Source organism: Lindgomyces ingoldianus (assembly GCF_010093535.1).
Source record: "Lindgomyces ingoldianus strain ATCC 200398 unplaced genomic scaffold BDR25scaffold_4, whole genome shotgun sequence".
In the NCBI taxonomy this organism is placed as follows: domain Eukaryota; kingdom Fungi; phylum Ascomycota; class Dothideomycetes; order Pleosporales; family Lindgomycetaceae; genus Lindgomyces; species Lindgomyces ingoldianus.
Window position 1 is genome coordinate 300,806 of NW_022985165.1, and position 13,254 is coordinate 314,059.

At 50.8% G+C, this 13,254-nt stretch overlaps 6 protein-coding genes across 6 annotated transcripts; 3 read left to right on the top strand and 3 right to left on the bottom strand.

Moving 5' to 3' along the window:
* Positions 1-394: 394 nt before the first annotated feature.
* On the bottom strand, positions 395-3,740 carry BDR25DRAFT_278205 (PigN-domain-containing protein; the record flags this gene model as incomplete). The annotated part of the gene is made up of 7 exons (XM_033687668.1): positions 3,624-3,740; positions 3,476-3,576; positions 1,857-3,424; positions 1,619-1,806; positions 1,426-1,570; positions 1,267-1,375; positions 395-1,215 (listed from the first exon to the last, which is right to left on the bottom strand). The coding sequence occupies exons 1-7, from the start codon at positions 3,689-3,691 to the stop codon at positions 395-397; spliced, it is 3,000 nt and encodes a 999-aa protein (XP_033552486.1). The 5' UTR covers positions 3,692-3,740.
* A 315-nt stretch (positions 3,741-4,055) lies between these two features.
* BDR25DRAFT_212300 (rab GTPase activator) lies at positions 4,056-5,822 on the bottom strand (the record flags this gene model as incomplete). The annotated part of the gene is made up of 8 exons (XM_033684714.1): positions 4,056-4,147; positions 4,201-4,458; positions 4,509-5,060; positions 5,116-5,461; positions 5,508-5,535; positions 5,589-5,648; positions 5,700-5,724; positions 5,777-5,822. 8 exons carry the CDS (start codon positions 5,820-5,822, stop codon positions 4,056-4,058), a joined length of 1,407 nt encoding a protein of 468 aa, XP_033552487.1.
* A 373-nt stretch (positions 5,823-6,195) lies between these two features.
* On the bottom strand, positions 6,196-7,123 carry BDR25DRAFT_211884 (MRP-L47-domain-containing protein; the record flags this gene model as incomplete). Its single annotated transcript, XM_033684699.1, has 3 exons — positions 6,196-6,489; positions 6,547-6,713; positions 6,766-7,123. The coding sequence occupies 3 exons, from the start codon at positions 7,121-7,123 to the stop codon at positions 6,196-6,198; spliced, it is 819 nt and encodes a 272-aa protein (XP_033552488.1).
* Positions 7,124-7,326: 203 nt separating this feature from the next.
* BDR25DRAFT_87449 (uncharacterized protein) lies at positions 7,327-8,520 on the top strand (the record flags this gene model as incomplete). The annotated part of the gene is made up of 2 exons (XM_033699181.1): positions 7,327-7,906; positions 7,954-8,520. Coding segments are annotated over 2 exons (891 nt in total), but the record flags the coding sequence as incomplete, so codon positions are not given.
* A 473-nt stretch (positions 8,521-8,993) lies between these two features.
* On the top strand, positions 8,994-11,543 carry BDR25DRAFT_339700 (uncharacterized protein). The gene is made up of 8 exons (XM_033693425.1): positions 8,994-9,386; positions 9,448-9,592; positions 9,704-10,215; positions 10,262-10,326; positions 10,378-10,697; positions 10,752-10,964; positions 11,016-11,160; positions 11,211-11,543. The coding sequence occupies exons 1-8, from the start codon at positions 9,266-9,268 to the stop codon at positions 11,283-11,285; spliced, it is 1,596 nt and encodes a 531-aa protein (XP_033552490.1). The 5' UTR covers positions 8,994-9,265; the 3' UTR covers positions 11,286-11,543.
* Positions 11,544-11,847: 304 nt separating this feature from the next.
* On the top strand, positions 11,848-12,975 carry BDR25DRAFT_379143 (uncharacterized protein; the record flags this gene model as incomplete). The annotated part of the gene is made up of 2 exons (XM_033697593.1): positions 11,848-12,415; positions 12,472-12,975. 2 exons carry the CDS (start codon positions 11,848-11,850, stop codon positions 12,510-12,512), a joined length of 609 nt encoding a protein of 202 aa, XP_033552491.1. The 3' UTR covers positions 12,513-12,975.
* Positions 12,976-13,254: the final 279 nt, after the last annotated feature.

Consider the following 13,254-nt stretch of genomic DNA (forward strand, 5'->3'; position numbering starts at 1 on the left):
TAAGAGTTCCCCCTCGTGCCCGTCACCACATGATGGCCACCTACGAGTTCGACCAGGGAAGCTGCGCCGCGGTTGGTCCGGGCGTCTCCGGCGTCAGCCACACCAACCTTCTCCTTGGCCTTCGCTGCTGCCCCCCCCCACCCCCTACAAGCAGGTGTCGAAACTCCTTCATCCTCTCCCGCACCCTCCGAAACATTCATCATTCATCCCATGTCTCTTCTATCATCATTGTTCCAACAAGACATCCATTTCTGTCCTCCAAAACACATTGCTGCCCAAGCACCATCCTCTCTGATCCCTCTGTGCGACCAAGAGTCTCACTATCTGCAAGCGGCTGCATCTTCGAAAGTCTATTATGTCATTGTTGTCTCTCTCTAAGAAGACATCTGGTATTTTAGTGGATCCGCCCATTACTGTTCCCAGTGACCGTCCCATTTTGCTGTGCGCCTGTCTGCCGTTCGCTTTTCCTACTACCTTCAATTTTAATCTCCACCCCTCCAATGAAGAGCTCACTCGTAAGCTCCAAGCCAGCAACAAATACGCCTAGCAAGCTGGCAATGACAAAGTGACTAATCGTCGTGCCGATGTCAAGCCAGCTGCCCTCATCCTTCACCATGTAGAAGAAATTCAGCGTCATGACATCGCCAATCGCCATGACTACCATGAAAAGCGCGCTCGGCGCAACCCCTAGCCTACGGTTCAAGATGCCGAAGTTCGCGCTCATGACAGCGAACGGCACCATGATCTTGAGGATAAGCAGTGCTCCCTGGGAGAAAGGGTCGAAGACGGGAATGAGTCTAGAGACGGCGTCGAGAGAGAACGACGACACGGATGCGATGTTGCCGGTGCTGAAGAAGGCCGACTGGAGGAAAAAGAAGAAGAAGAGGGCTATGCGGCCATCCGCAAGAGTTAGGGCCCGATACTCGCCTTCTTTTAGCGAGGCGCGACGTTCTGTCGCAGATGCTATTGTCGGTCTTAGCGGGATGCTCGATCTGGAAGACGGTCTCGATGCCTGTGATGTGTGCTTGTGGACGTGGTGCTCTAGTTGGATCCAACTGAATAGGCAAAGACAGAAAGCAAAATAGAACAACCCCTCATACGAGATAGTGAGGATGATGAACGAGGGGGCAAATTGGAGGAATATGATCACGAGTCGGTGGAGGTAGTGGCCGTTTGGTCGGAGGCTATGGAGGAAGGGTACAAGAAGGGACGCAACTAAATGAAGTTAGTCTACCGACAGATGGGTGACAGTGGAAATGTACCTACCGAGAGTGAACCATCCGACCAACTGCGTGCCGCGAGGTAGACCCGTTCGAGTCTGGAGATGCCAGATGCTAGACTTGGTGACTATCATGGCGAGAGCAATTAGCCCGACCTAGGATACGTTAGAAACATTTTATAACACAGGGACAGGGTATCACTAACCTGGGTGCCCAAGATGATGCGAGACAAGCCGTCAGCTGAAGGACAGGAGAGTTCGTCTTCAGATGCATCAGCATCAACAAGAATTCTCTTCTCGAAGAGCAGATATAGTACTCCGACGGCAAACATCAGAACACCTCCAGATAAGCTAATGGAGTGGTTAGTGTGGCCCCCCTAGTAGTATTGGGGAATTTACATCAAGCTGAGGTCCTCGATCTTATTTGCAGGCAGCAAGGTGAAGGTACTCATTAGCATGCAAGACAAGACCCATGTGAAGACCAGCACCAGATTCTTCTCAACGAATTCCTTGCCGTAGAATGCGGGCCAAGTAGTTGCGAGCAGGTAACATATTGTAAAGATCTCCCTCTGAAAGTAGCTTTGCACCTACGACAAATTAGCTAGGACCAGTAATCTTTAACCCGTAGCCTACTTACTAAAGCCTCTAGGAGTCCGAAGCAGCCAGCTACCGAAAGTACAAGCTTGATGACGTCTGCTTTTGATGACACGTCCCTAAGCAAGACTTTGCAACCCTTGAAAAGGGCAGGCCGTCGAGCCCAAATTTCTTCCCAAAACATAACGGGGAATAGAGCATATGCATAGTAGATCAAAGGTGATTGCTGCATGAAAAGGACAGAATACACCCCGACGAGGACAGAGGAGAACACAACCATGCTTGAGACTGTGCGAAGAGTTTGCGATTCTTCCTTAAGAACGTGAAGGTCGATAACTGTGGTGATCGCGAATACAATCCAGCCAATGTAGCCGGCTGTCACGAGAGTTCTGAGGAATAGCCAGTCATAGGTTTGCAGATATCTGAGTCCCTGAAGCCCGATCTGGATTAGCGTATTCGATTGTTTGATGGCGTCCTCCACCCTGCCTTGATCAATTGCCTCTTGAATTCGGGCAATTCGGTATTCAACGGAGTGTGTTTCATCGCCTAATCCAGGGAATGGTTTGTAATATAGCTCCGTGGATTTCTTCATATCTTCTTTGACGTGATACATTTCCAGAATTTCCTTGGCGTTTTCCAGTAGTGCTTCCGCCTTAGATTTGGTATCCGTCGCGAGATACGAGAGAGGGAGCTCCCCAACCGAGTTGGTTGGAAAGTCGAGCCCAGCAAGATAGGCCATGAGAGCCGCGACATCGGCTTGGGAGACATCATGCCGTTGGATGTGGTCCAGACCCCAATCCGAGGAGAAGCCATCCTCATGTCCATTCGCTGTTCCCGAGTTGTTGACGATGGGTGGGGCGACCCCGGAGCCCCATGCAATCAGCGGTGTCCGGGTGTTGTCTGGGTGGCCGTCACCGTGACTTCCCCAATCACTCATGCCGTGGTCCGCGGTGAAAATGAAAGCGGTCTTTCCATCACTATAGAAGTCCTCAATCAGTCCGGTGATCTCCTGCACGCCCTGGTCGACGACCTTGATATTGTGCAGATACTGTTTCGAGTATGGCCGGTGAGCATGTCCTGTAGTATCCAGACCTAGTAGATGCAGGAAGAATACATTCTTGTCCTTGCGCAATTCCGAATCTAGCGTCACATTTGTTTTTGCGTCCTTGAATAGTTTCTTGACCCTATCGAACACCCATGTGTCCAGATGGAACCCATCTTTGGAGAAATCTTCGAACTCCGGATCGTAGGTATCAGCATCCACCCGCCCGGGAACTGCCCCCTGTTCAAACATGGGCAGAATGTCTGGACTTCCCCAACTCCATGTGTGCCTGCTTCGGTTGAAGACGCTGTCAAAATTCACCGGATTTAGCTTCCATCCCGTCATGACTGCAGACACATCCTCATATAATCCTGCAATGAGGGCGACATGACCGGGCCGCGATTCAGTTGGCACTCGTGTGTGGGAGACGCCGAAGGTGCCGTGCGACAGGACACGAGATCGGAGGAATGGCGCCAACGGACGCGGCGACTTTGCGTCTTCAGAAGTTTCGTCCAAGGGAGTAGGGTCGGGGAAGGACTGGAAGGCTTTGTCCGCGCGAAGGCCGTCTCCTGTAGTCACTGTGAGATACTTCAACTTGGTCAGGGTTCCAAGTTGCTGACCAACAAAGAGTACCAATCTTTGGGCAGGAGCTTCTTGTGTGTCGACACCGTGCTCGCGCATGCCATGGACAATAGGGCTCACGAAGTAAATGGAGAAAATGCTAAGTGCGGTGAGTTTCTGCTGGCGTTTCTCGGAATTGAGGACTACCTGTAGATGTAAATAAAGTGGAACACCACCGCAATGGAAAGGAACCAAAAGCGCCCAATTTGCGCCATGATTGCCGTTGGAAAGGAGTGGATGTCTCTGGGAGACAGTGAACAGGAGGTTGGCGTAGTGAAGGACGCACTTTGACCGCCAAACTAACACGCGGCCCACTTGGGTGTTCGCTCCTGCCAAGCCTTCTCGAACATTTCCTGAAGAGGCGAGTTCAGACGAGAGTGAGTTTCCCTCCAAGGCTCCTCCAAAAGAAAAGCCCCACGCTCACTAGCAAGCTTCAAACCTTGACCAAAGTACGGCGGATAGAGGATTTGTCTAATTTATGCATGTGTCCTTACTATAAACCAGAGGCCTCCAGTCTTTGCTCAGTAATGTACCAAATTGACACCAAGCCATCGCAAATATCTTCCACCTTGCTGATATCTATTCATCCGCAACCAAATTTTGGCCATCCCTCAACCCCTCAACTACTAGTTCATGGCCCTCTGCGCGTCGGTAGATGTCCTTGATGTCATCTAATCTCTGTTAGCACACTGCTCCGCGAATGGTAATCGAAAACAGCTCTTACCAGTAGTAGTTTCAAAGTGGCTTGTGGCGTCGTAGCTCTTGGAAAGGAAGATGTTGTCATTCACTCCACTCTCCAGAGGCTCGTAGAGAGGGATGGCTTGGCCCATAAATTGCTCCTCGATTCGTCCTAGCCTGTCAAGACCGGGCTGTAGCTCTAGATGGTGGTTACTATCGCCTTCTGCGATGGTCGAAACGATAGCGATGTAGTACCCCTTGGGGCAGACGTTGTGGGCAGATGAAACCACGGCAATATAGATGTCTACAATTATAAGCATGCTTCGAGGGATAAATAGCAACTTGGGTATTTACCATGTTTCCGGCCGACTTGAGACTGCGGGATGATGAGTTGGAACGAATCGCTATTGTCAGTACTGGCGACGGGATGGTTCAGGATGCAAATTGCCTTCAGAAGGTGTCCGGTGACCCGAACTTTGCCGGGGAAATAGGAGGGGTCTGCGAGAATCTTCTTGCACTTGGTTTCGAATTTCATGACAGCCCCCTCCTCGCCTTTCTCCTTCATGGTGGCCTTAATGCCCGACACCTTACCTCCATCATAGAGGAACTCATCCACATCGGTGTTGAGCATATAAGTCCCACCATATATAGCGGAAAGGCGTGCAAACCCTTGTGGTAGCTCTCCAAGGCCGTAAAGAGGGTAGATGTAAGGAGACTTGCCATATCTAGCCATGGAATTTACATAAAGCCTGATGCGATTGATGGCATCATTGGCGGCGCCTTTCTGACTGATATAGTCATCGGTCTGGAAAAGCGCCATGGAGTGGCCGATGAAGTCTTTCGTTGTCGCCTCCAGGCCGAATTTGTCATACACTTCTCTCATGGTGCAGTTGGCCACGTCAAGGCCTAGAAGGTGTGCTCAGCGAACTTGATGATGAGCAAAGTCGAGAGTTGGCCCTACCTTTGTGCGTTGCCGGATCATCCTCCTTGTATGCGCCAACCCATTCCAGGAAATTCCTCGCCCTCCGCTTCTCGAATAGACCCATCAAGGGGGAGCGAAGGGCCTCTCCTGCATCTGAAGGTACCTTGGCCACGGTTGCCTTGGGGCCGCTGCCCTGCTGCACGTAGCTTCCGGCTATCTGCTTGAATTCCAGGTATCGCGTGACATCGGTGGAGACGAGGATATTTGTCAATTCGCCATTTGACATGAGGAGCTTCGGGACAAGGTCAATGTTCCAGTCATTGACGCGACCATATTTCTTCCACGGCTCTTCTCCCTTTGCGTAATGGCCATATTTTTTGAAGAGCTGTGAGAGTGAGTCTCCGAACCGCACCGAGTCGGGAAGAACGTACTGCTTCGATGTTGATGGACGCTGCCTCGCTGCGGCGGATGAGCTCGTGTGTTTCAGTATGGATTCGGATCAGCCTCCTTACCCTCCATAGTGATCATTGCGATCGATGTGGAGAACCTTCTTGCCTTTAACACTCAGAACACTAGAAGCCCTTTTAGCAAAGCCCGTTACCTAGTTATGCTAGGATTGTTACCCAGAAAGCACGCATTCCGTGAGGCCTGTGAACTCGCGTTAGCTTCTGACGTCTTGTCTAGCGGGGTAGACACGCACCTGTTCCCAAGACCACGACGTCGTATTCAGGTGCAATCTCGTCCATGGTGGCTGGCGAAGAGGAGGTCAAAGAGAGGCTCGGGCAGAAGTCAGGCGTGCAGATGGCGGGGTGTACGTGCGTGTTGGGGAAAGATGCTTGGAAGTATTGCGGTGAGCAGTCGCAGATGTGGGGGTAGCTCCTTTCAACTCGGCTACGCCATAATTGTGGCGCATGCCTGCTTGAACCATGCAGGCGCCGTCTCGACATGTCTCGTTTCGGAGTCACAACCTAGCCTTTGGCTTAAACAGGAATCTGCCAGCTCCAAAATATATGTATGTTGCTTGGCTCAGTCTGCTGTATATCTTACATTCGTCCTCGACACTATCCTCCTCCCACAACCCTCCTAGCTTTCTAAAGTTCAGCCCCCTCTTGCCTGAGTCTACTTTTTGTTGAACAGCTTCTGTTTGATCCTTTCCTTGAGGTCCGGAGGAGTGTCTGTTGTGTTGTAGAACGTCGATGGTAACTGCTTGTTGTCTTGCTTCTCCGTTCCGTCGCGAACTTCCTCCTCAAACTCGCTAGTCTCATAGAGGGAAGCGGTGTAGACTTGCTCGCCTTTGGCTGTATCCGCCTCGAGATTGATCTCAGGGTCGTCCTCGGCGAGCTTTCTTGCATCTTCCCATGCATTCCACCTTTCAATCAGAGCTTCTCGAATAGCTTTCATCGTTTTGACTACCTTCAAAGCAATCGTCAGCGGATGTCCATCCCATACTTGAGCCAGAGCAACACGCACCACCTTATCCCGGCCCTCGATTTCCCACTCGCCATAGCCGACGTCCTGACGCTTGAGCGTAGCATTCTCCGTCGTTAAGCGGTTGCGCTCCTTCACGCACACCCACCACAGCGCGTGCAGATCGTCCCAGGACTTCGCATGCAACTCCTGTGCTGTCCAGGCTCTGCCTAAATGTCGAATGAGCATTTGCCCGGCCCTGCAAAAGTAAAAAGACCATACCGTGAGCCCAGTTCTCGTTCGGAGTCATCAGCAGCTTCTTATCCTTAAAGAACCCCCAAAGGCCGTGGTTTTCGTCGCCAATGATGGCGTTTTTGTTGCTTGGGTCTAAGACTGGCTTTGGCAAGGGCACGTTCCTCACGGACAATGTCTGCCGCGGTCGTAGACCCGTATGCCTCTTCACAGACACTCCGCGATTCCGGTTGTTGTCTCTTTTCTGTAGTGCCAGTGATGTCGAGAATCCGGCAATATGGGCGTAGGGCAGGCATTTTGGTGGTTGGATAGACGGTGCAAGGAAGGGAAAGACTACATCGGATGGTATCGAAGTCAATTTGCGTGAAACTGCTCGGCATGGAGCCATTTTAGCCATTGCCAGAGGTGATTCCCAGTGCTTGGGCAATGGCACTGTTCAATGGTTATCTAAAGGATCGGCCCCCTCCGAAGCTGCAGGAAATCTCACCAGCCAAAAAAATATCCGCGTCTTGGCAATCATGTGATTGCTCAGCCGCTTTCTGACCGTACTTAAACCCCACCTTGCCCGTGTCCCAGTCGTGACTCCAACAAACCGACCGCCCTCGTCACAGCCGTGCAGGGGGCCTTTTTTCTACACCAATTTTTTTTGAAGAGTTCTTAGTTTTCACCAGCGGGTTCCAGGGCCCGCGTAGTACCATACCATCATGCAGCGAACAATCATCGGATTTATGCCTGTCCCAAGTCAACTCGTGCGACTCTTCTTTTCACCGCGAAAGAACGGAGTCGCACTCGAACCACCATGGCAGCGAAAGTACTAGTGGTCTCATAGACCAAGCATTGTCGTATTCAGATCCTCTTTCAAACATTGAACCGTCCCTTGATCCAAGTTCTGTTTCGTTTTCGACTTCATCGCTTTCTATGACGGACACTTTGCTTGATACTTCTCCCGAATCTTTTTTTCAAACTACAGACTGGAGCGCCCCTTCTTGTTCGCAATCTGTTGGCTTAACCTCATTTCCCATTCACGATGAAGCCGGACCGGGAGTTATTGGCGGTGTGCAATCTTCGCACCCTTTTGTCCCGTCGTATGCGGCCCCAAACCATCTCTCCACTACTCCTATTGGGGTAGGAAATCTTTACAACCCAGGTTCGATCCAATTCACTGGAAAAGGTACGACAGCCATGTTCCTCATATGTGTAATTTCTAAGTAGTGCTAGACGATCCCCACAATTCTGGTCCTTCACCGGCAAGCCCAGAGACCCGGAATTCGTCTTCCTCGGAGGGATCCTCTTCTACCCCTAAATTGTCTACCCGTCCAAGGGTCACCCAGCCAATTGACTCTGCTCGTGTCGAGAAACGCAGGCAAAATACGCTTGCCGCTCGTCGATACCGACAGAAGCGCGTCGATCAAATGACCAGTCTTGAATCTGCCTTAAAGGAGACCCAATCTGAAAGGGATGCTTTGAAGGTTCGGGTTGCCCGACTTGAGGGCGAAGTAGAGACGCTTCGGCACCTGCTCCGCTCGTAGAGTTCCTGTTCATGTATGATTGTCAGCGCTCTTTACGGCTGTAACGTTCGTTTTATTTTCTCGTAGAGGGTGTTGGTTCAGACGATGTCGGAAGGTCGATCAGCTGCCTCTCTTCAGCGTTGTCAAAGATGTAGCAGTGTCAGATCGGCAAGTAATTCTCAATCATGTCGACTTTCTGGGTTCCGTGTTCTCTAGGATCACTCACTTCTTTGAGAGTTTGGTAGTTTAATTGATTTTCAGTACATGCTTCATGGAGTGCACATTCCTATTAATACAGCCCTGACCACAACGAGACATTATCTATCATCTATAGTCAGGATGAGTCGAAGCTTGTCAAGCGTTACTCTTTCCACAACCCTACCTCGACTACTGATCACTACCATAAACATGCTCACTAGCTACAGAACCAATTTGATTCTAGGTGGACTGAACTAATCACCGAATCACAATGAGTCACTATGGTTCACGTTGCATACTTTTGGTAATGTCGGTCGACTTCCCAAGGCATAGTGAACCCCTGTTCGTGGAAACCCCGCTAGTCGAAAGAGGCATGGCTGTGCCAAGAGAAGTTCAGCACCAAGTGACCGCGTGAAAGCACGACTTGCCATAGTTCGGCCACAAGACCCCCAAAGATTCGTGCTTCACACCTGAAGCTAACATCGCATTCTTCGATACAGGTCTGTACGCGAATTTGCCATGAATCGTGCAGGTTTGTTTCTCCACCACACCCTTTGAGCCTTCCATCACTCCTGCACCAGCGCAAACTCGACACCGCCCTGCTTCGCGCGGTCTCGCGAAACACCACTTCAACGTCGTGGCTGTAAGCCGAATCATTCGAGACCTTCCCATCCAGCCCTTATCCTCCGGCCAGGAACGGCCGTTCCGCCCGCTTTGTATCCGTTCGCTTATTACATCCTGGATACGTTCACTTCCCTAGACAATCACACGTCTCCGCCGCCTCAACTCACTGCGAAATTTCCAAGTGCTAACTTATCTTCATCATGATAGGGCCTGGTACCCAGCCTCTGAGAAATCTCCCCTCCGGAATGTTCCAAAGCCAACAGAATAGCGCCGCTCGCGGTGCGCCGCTCGGATCAAGTCGATTACAGAATGGAAAGCTGGGTGAGGAAATCACCAGCGATGTCTGAGTGGAAAGTCTGGCTGACACTGGCGTCCGCTTTAGGCAGTGGCTCTCAATGGGGCTTCGGGGGACCAATGGGCGGCGCACCCGGCCTTTCGACCACACAAACACGAGCAAACGGAACTGGACTATCAAGCTTTGCGCAGACAATCGGAAGCTCACAGCCTCATACTCCTCTCAATCTTGAGTAAGTCTTCAACGATAGCATGGGAAGGCGCAAAAGAAAGGCCCAGTTAGCCGCAGAGCCTGCGCTAGTCGATGAAGCCGGGAAATTCAAGCTAAACATATATAATCGCAGAGAATTTCCATCTTTATCTGGGGCGCCTCAAGCGCAGCAGAATACGACGGCACAGCAAATGTGGTCAAATCCAAGCCTACGAACGGCACAACACTCGACAATTCAACGACCGCAGGGACAATCACAACAGGCCGGACAGGCGTCGAATGCCCAGCATCAACAAATACAAAATCAGCCCCATGAAGATGCGACTGTAGCAGCACAAGGTCGGTTCCCAGCGATCGGTGATGATTATCGCTTCGGAGGACAATCAGGCGTAGGGCAATTGTCTGGCACTTCGCAGCCGCAGACGGGCAATATAGAGGAATTCCCGCCTTTAGGGGGAGGCAATGATGTTGGGCCAGACCAAAGGAGTGGTATGATTCAGAACGCAGCATTTGGGGCCGGTGCAACGACAAATGCTTTTCCAGGTCTGGGCCAAACACGCAACGGTCTTTCAAGTCCGACAGACGGCCCCCAAGATCGATCAATAAATTCGACTGTTGGCGACAGACCAATGCACGGCGGTGGAGGTGAGTCGCCCACACACCAACCACGCCATTTGACTAACTCTCGTAGTGACTCGAACGCAATTCGAGAGCCTACGAGCGAACCCACCAGGCGTACAAGATCTTGACAGGAACGTAAGTGAATATTCAGTCACAGCGCTTGGAGAACTGCTAATGATCTAGTAGGGTAACCCAAGAACCGGCCAAGCATTAGGCAACTTATCTTTCATCGGTTCTCAGCTACCACTTCGGAGCGGAGCTAGCGCTGTTCCACCTATAGGACAGCGACCGCAAGTAGGACAATATGATCAGAATTTCGCCGCTGAAAATGTCGGCTCACCAAACACACAACTACCACAACACAAGAAATTAGCGGACATGACCGAAACGGAACGATATGGCCTTCCCGGTTTATTGTCCATGATACCGTTGGATAGCCCAGATTACTCTGCTCTTGCGGTTGGTCAGGATCTTACAGTTCTAGGACTTGATCTGAGCCGACCAGAGTAAGGAACCCTCTCTCCACGAAGGACATTCGAAATACCGACTAATGATACCAGTAATTCTCCCTTGCACCCTACCTTTGGATCGCCGTTTGTGGACTCCAACGTCAAACCGGCCATTCCTCCAGATTTCACGCTCCCAGCCGCCTACACAGTGACAAACGTTCCGCCTTTGCACACCAAAATGACCAGTTTCGCCACGGAGACTCTGCTCGCAATCTTCTACCAGTATCCACGTGACATCATGCAGGAGATAGCTGCGAACGAGTTGTAAGTTTCTGTAAGGCAGCTAAGTCACTGCAGAGATTCTTACGAAATTAGGTACAATCGAGACTGGCGATGGCATACTAAGCTGCAACAATGGATGATGAAGGATCCCGATCTACCGCAGCCAATGCGCATCTCACCAAAAGAAGAGCGTGGCTGGTACCTATTCTTCGACGTAACAAATTGGAGGAGAGAGAGGGCATGTAGCTGCTAATCTTACGTCCATTTTCATTGCTAACCGTCGTTTAGAGGGAATTCGAACTCAACTACGATCACCTAGATCAGCGTCACGGACCCGTGATGGCACCAGCACAACAGATGTAATGGTGTTGGGCGTTCTGGGCGGAAGAGAGCCTGGGACATGTCAAGGTGTAGCACAATGGGATTGGAGTTCTGGCTCACTGGGTCCAGAGTCCAGATGGACTTTGATGTGGACCATGGACTGACTGACATTTACTGCAATGCAACAAACTGCTGCCGAGAAGGCTGCCGACTGCGAAAGAGCTTTGACACGATGTTGAAGTGAAGATGGGTTGCTGTGATTTGGGACCTAGTGAATGAAAGAAGTCGCAGAAGGTGCCTAGCCCATAGGTAAAGGTCAGGCGGCAAGTAGTCCCTCACCGCACCTTCCACGCGCAGCCCACGCTTTCTTTCTTACACTGCCTCGTGATCGGAACTTTCCTCATCCAGCGTTTCCTCCTCCCCCTCTACAATAACCTCCATCACTCTCCAACTGACACAAGACACCCGTGGACGTTTCTTCGACATTTCTATTGTCCAACATTTGCTTTCATCACGTGCTAACCCTGTGTAGTCCTCTCGATCCTTGGATGCTTCACTAGGTAGCCCCTTCACCCGCTGGTTCTTCCCACACACCAAAACCATCATGGCCGATTCGTCGCCAAATAGTAGTATAGCTCCGTCCAATGATCCACATTCAAACGAAGTCTTGGCTGCATTGGGCGCTCTCTTGAAAGCTGTTCAAGAGATGAATCCCGCGCATGCTCGCCCAATTCCCCCTCACCCCGTTCGCTTCAATCTACTTTCCCGTCCCAGTCGATCTGCACAAACGTGTCGAATCTGCAACTTTCCAGGTCACCACGGCGACAGCATCCATTACGCAGGTGCTTGCAAAGCTGCTATGGTCAGTATGGTTGGCTTTTGGGAAGATATTGCCGCTCACCTTGCCCTGCTCTACCGAGAACACCAACTTTTCCAAACGGCCATCAAGAACAACAAACCTACGTATGATATGCGCCTCGACAATGCTCCCGCAATTGCTGGAAACATGGAGACAGTGCTAGTCGGTCGGCTTACGAGGAGCTATCTCAAATTCCAGAGTCACTGCTCGGGATTGCGCCCGAAGTTGCTGCATATTTTGTCTGAGGGTGACAAACACCGCTACTGCGCGATAACCAACACCCTCAACGACTTCTTGCTGAATGGATCAACTTGTAGGTTGGCCCATCAATATTTTAGCGCCTGTGCCATCCCTAACTCGTGCTACCAGTGACCGAACTCTTCGAGCGCAGCCTTGCTGAGCGTCAATAGGCCGCTTATCTCCAGCCCTCCTCATCCAACTCCTTTACTATGCAATGGAGAACACGCGCTAGGCTTCGCGCTTGGCCTTGACATGCAGGACTCTAACGGCCTGCGTGGATCGCGTTAGTTGGGCGAGTGGGCTCAAAAAGTATGCTAAGGGCAAGGTTTCTCATCTGATCTCTAGCATCTCTCCGATTTATCACAAGCGCGCATGTACTCCATTGCAATCCCATTCGCTTCCCTCCAATTCAGACTCTTAAAATGTTTCATCAGTGTGTATATGGATTCGGCAAGTACCCTAGTGCCTGACCTACAATCTTCATGGAAAGCGTGGTAGTTATCCATGGGGTCTCATATTCTCTCTGCTCTAGACTCTCCTTTTGCTATAGTTTTCCAATGTCTACTCCCATTCTCCCTAACATAAACCATACCAGTACTAAAGATCTAACTTACCACCAACGGTAAAGCATCAGCTATCAAAGAGAAATCAGCGCTAGATTAACAGGATATCAAGACAAATTAGGGAGGAGTGATGAAGAAGAGGCAGCTTGCAACTCCCTGCCATGCAATCACGTGTTCCACGGCATAAATCAAGTGTAGCAAGCGTACATCAATCGTTTGCTGCATGAGCAAAGTTGCAAATATCAACAGGGACATGTAAATCGTTTGTGCATTAGGGTCCAGCATACGACTGCTGTCTTACTCTGATCTTCAGGCATGGTTCAACATGTTTGAGTGCATTCTGAGTTCG

Excerpts from the sequence above, each read along its gene's own strand:
- BDR25DRAFT_339700 (XM_033693425.1), top strand. The coding sequence starts at position 9,266 with ATGATAGGGCCTGGTACCCAGCCTCTGAGAAATCTCCCCTCCGGAATG. Across the intron at positions 9,387-9,447 it reads ATTACAGAATGGAAAGCTGG|GCAGTGGCTCTCAATGGGGC; the intron begins GTGAGGAAATCA and ends CGTCCGCTTTAG. Across the intron at positions 10,216-10,261 it reads ACCAATGCACGGCGGTGGAG|TGACTCGAACGCAATTCGAG; the intron begins GTGAGTCGCCCA and ends TAACTCTCGTAG.